At 37.9% G+C, this 4,246-nt stretch overlaps 1 protein-coding gene across 1 annotated transcript; it reads left to right on the top strand.

Annotated features, from left to right (window-relative positions):
• The first annotated feature begins 256 nt into the window (after positions 1–256).
• On the top strand, positions 257–1,811 carry LOC103808875 (CDC42 small effector protein 2-C-like). The gene is made up of 3 exons (XM_009081681.1): positions 257–310; positions 731–832; positions 1,353–1,811. The coding sequence occupies exons 1-3, from the start codon at positions 257–259 to the stop codon at positions 1,425–1,427; spliced, it is 231 nt and encodes a 76-aa protein (XP_009079929.1). The 3' UTR covers positions 1,428–1,811.
• The last annotated feature ends 2,435 nt before the right edge of the window (positions 1,812–4,246 follow it).

The following is a 4,246-nucleotide window of genomic DNA, read 5'->3' as shown; positions in this document are numbered from 1 at the left end:
GTCTTGGTTTAGTCTTATGAATTGCCTAGTGCTCAAAAACTGTTACAAAAACTTTGATATATTTGAATATAAATTTTAATAATAATCTCTTTGCAGGTATATTCATCAGATGCATTCTGTGATCTTTACCAGAGAACCTGCACAAGCAATTCCTTCATAAACTCACTCTAGGAACTGCGTTTTGGTCTTCCTACTGCTCGTACTCCCAGAGAAGTAATTACACTTGAGAAGACCTTATTACCTACTGAGAAATATAATGACTGAATTCCTGGTTTGTTTTAATTGGTGCAATGGTGAACAGCCCCAGCCGGTAGGTAGCTGCAATCCTTCATCAGATTTGAACTTCTGGCTTTCACTTACGTGGAAAACACTTTCACTGTCCTGTTGTTTTCATTTGTTTGGGCAAAGTAAAGCAAAAGCCAAAACAAGTCCTGTTAAACTTTCTTTGAACTAGGTGTGTTTTTCCAGAAACTTTGGCCATATGACTGTTTGCAGTTCCCAGGCCTTGTCTTTCCAACATTAAAGAAAGATTTTGCTAAAATTCAATTAGCAGTAATAAAAGTGACTTTGATCCTGTCTTACTGCGTAGTCTGAAACTTCAGCTCGGTTGCCGTGAGGTGTCATTAGGGGTCAGCATTGGCTATCTGTTTTTTTATCTCAGCTGCTTGTTTCTGTCTGAAAGCTGCTCATGTTTTCTGAAGAGAGACCTAAGATATCTTCTTTCTTACAGAAGAGGCGTCGGAGGCTGGACCGGAATATGATCGGAGAGCCCATGAACTTTGTCCACACTGCGCACGTCGGGGCAGGAGAGATGAGCACTGACTATTCATCAGTAAGTGTGCACCTCGTGGATAACAAATCCCCACTCAGTAACCTGTAGAGCAGGGAGCTAAACAAATACTAGGGACTTGTAAAACGACCTTTTTTTTAATCAATAGAATAGCAACAAAACAGAATTGTCTTCTGGTTTGTAAACATCAGATACTGTGGAAGATACAGTCAGAAAGAAGTGCTCATTTCCTCAGTATCTTTACGTATGTTGAGGACCTTTTGGGTACAGATTCTGTGGATGCACTTGATACTAGGTCTAGATAACACATCAGCTTAAAGTCAAAGCTGTGCCAGGGAGAGGAATGTAAGAATAAGTGGATTTTGGATAGCAAAACACATCTCATATGCTGACTTAAACCAGTATTTAACAATCTCAGGTTTAGTTGTTATTTCTCCCTACTACAGTTGGGACTCAGCACTGTAAGCATATGGCCCAGCTGCCTCTTCAAATTGATGCTTTTAATAATTGCTCTGGCAACCAGAATTTACAAGATGTATGTTCTAATAAACTTCTTTTCTAGGCTGTATCGATTCAGGACCACATGAAGTCTAAAGGTGGCTACACAAATGGCACCTCCTCAACTGTCGAGATATAGGAAACTGAAAGCAAGCTGAAATCTGCCCTGTCATATGAGGACATCCTGAACTGTGCTTTCATATTCTCTAAAACCTCTTTATCCTGGAGTAGGGACAGTACATGAATTATAAATAGGTTAGTACAAGCTTTGGTGTTCCTTGCACAACAGCTTCGAAGGGAATTATTGTATCCTTAAATTGGTCTGTCATGGCAGTGTTGTAGTAGCAACTGTAATTTGTCACCGTGGATGACTTCCTAGCTCTGTCTCAAAAAACCTCCCAAAGGTGTCTCGTAGGATGGGATTGGAAGTCAGTATGAATTGTCTGGGAATTTGGTCTTTTTCTCCCCTCAGGAAATGCAGAGGTTGATTTAGTTGGAAGGTGTTGCATGATTTCACTTCTTACGTGGGCTAAACTGAGTATGATCTTGTAGCTGTCATATAACTTTGGACCTGTTTTTTAGATGTTTTACAACCGAATGCATAAATCTTTGGTATTTTTTAAATGTCTTTTGATGGTGAACAAACTCTAATGTAATATAGTTAGCTGAGCCTACAAAATGCAGTTAAACTTCTGCCTTGCTGTGCTAACACTTTTGTAGCAAAAAATGGAGGTTTTGCAAACATACTGACTCTGGAATGAGGCTTAGAACACCAGATGTGTCTCAATGCCTGGGCTGCCTCCTGTCCATCCACACTCTGGTGTGACTGGAGGTGTTACTGCAGCAGAGCTAACAGCACATACCAGTTCACTTCTAGTGGTGCTACAACATGCTCACAACTGTGTGTAGTTATGCATGACTACCATTGAATCCTTCAGATCACTCTCCTTGTTACCTATCTGTAACTGTAACCACACAAGACTTTAAGGGATATCTTGCTCATCTTAATGGCTCCTTAGTTTCAAGACTGCTTGTTTTAGATGAACTGAATTCTTTCTTGCATGTGGTTTAAGTGATACAGCCATGTGAAGGACAGACATTTAAACAATATTGCAAAAGTTGCAGGAGAATATTGAATGGAAACAGTGTCTTGCAGAGTTCCAGCACTTCATAAATACTTAAATGAATATCCATAAATATTTATGCATACTCAAACTACAGCTTATTACTTAGTTCTTATTCATCTTTCTCTTGAGTGATATGACAAAACTGCTGAAGTAGAGCTAGGTTCTTCTTTTACCCAATTACTGACAGCTGTTTTCCAGCTCAAAATTCTTTATCACTACCAGTGCAGAACTTTAAGAACTCTGCTTGCTCGCATGGGATTAACTAAATACAAGTGTTTAAATTGCTGCCATATCAGCACCAGTTATGCTGGAAGTTAGTGGAACTCTTTCCTTGCTTTAAGCAGAAGATCAGTTATGAACTTTTTTTTCCATTTATAAAAGCATCTAGCTGGCAAACATTTTAACTTGTGTGATTCTGCTTGTAGCTTGTGATGCTAGACTGCTGATTTTTCTGGACTGTTAGGCTGCCTTTTCTGAGTACACTAGGGAACTGAAAACATGAAAACTAGCTCTGTGTTTGTGTATGTTCAAAAATAAACTTTCCCCCTCCCTCATATTTAATCTTTAAGGGCCAAAGAGGAAAAAGGAATGTTAATTTCTCTAAGTCAACAGCTGATCATAACCACATATGAGAACTCTAATATCCATGTCTTGCTAGATCCTTACTCTTGAATTAGAATGCATGACAAATTTTAATATATTTTAAAATTAGCATAGTTAGCTGTACATTTAGCTTTTTTAAGGCTTTCATGTTTCTCTCTTCTACCCTCAGATATATTCCAACAGCCTAGTTAAGATACAGAGTTTAAAGAAGCTAAATCCTGTATATTGATGAGGAATCATAAAGTGCACAAGTTGTTTTAAAGAACAGATTCTAATTCACCTGCCATTATATTGAGTTCATGCATTTGGTCATCCATACTACCCAGAAAAAATGGTGGTAGGGCAGCTGTCATGAAGAAACAAGTTGTGTTTCGCTAACACTGTAAGAAAACAAATTGAACAGGAATTAGGGTTTTCCCAAGACCCATTCAGTAGGTTTAAGATCAGTGGTGTAACTAGAAATAAAGGAGTTGGTGATCATGCCAGTTCTTCTCTCTAAAAATAAATCAAGAGAGAATTTGTTATTAAACCCTTATTTAGAGAAAAATCCTAGTTTTCGTCATGTAAACGAAGCAGCACTATCTGGTGCAAAACTAACCTATTTTCATCAGACTATATAGTGCTGTATAGAAACATGATGAAGTGTCACATCATTAAAATGAATTGTTTTGCTGCTGCATTAAGAGTGTTATTACTTTTACAAATCTAAACAAACACACATGTTTTAGGACTAAGGTTTTTTTGCTCTATATTTAGAAACTTTATGTAGCTGTAATCTGTCATGTAACTCAGTATAAATCTATCTGGGCTATAATAAATATGTTGAACCAGGGACTTGCACTCTTTTCATATTGTGGAAAACCTTGATACTTGCTCTGCACTGAAACTCACTGGTGAAGTGTATGGATTAGCACGGCTTGAACTTGAATTGCGCAAAATCAAATGTCTCCACTAGAGAGCACAGTTTTACACCAAGTCTCTGCTCTATGCAAGCTCTTCCTGCGTTCTGGGGTTTCATAGTTGGTTTGATGGGTTTTGAGCTTGACTGCAATAAAATACAGAAAATAAGACCAATTGATCAAACTTTTTAATCTACATTGTAGGCTGTGAAGACCTGATATCGAGACAGTCAAGAAACATTACTGCTCTGACTTGATGGCAATTTATGGTTTCTTTTTGTCCTTGGAAGTAAAATAATTTGCAAGCAGAGCAAATCAAGTCTTGTGTA

Source organism: Acanthisitta chloris, unplaced genomic scaffold (assembly GCF_000695815.1).
Source record: "Acanthisitta chloris isolate BGI_N310 unplaced genomic scaffold, ASM69581v1 scaffold22749, whole genome shotgun sequence".
NCBI classification, from domain to species: domain Eukaryota; kingdom Metazoa; phylum Chordata; class Aves; order Passeriformes; family Acanthisittidae; genus Acanthisitta; species Acanthisitta chloris.
This window is presented reverse-complemented; position numbering and strand designations above follow the sequence as displayed.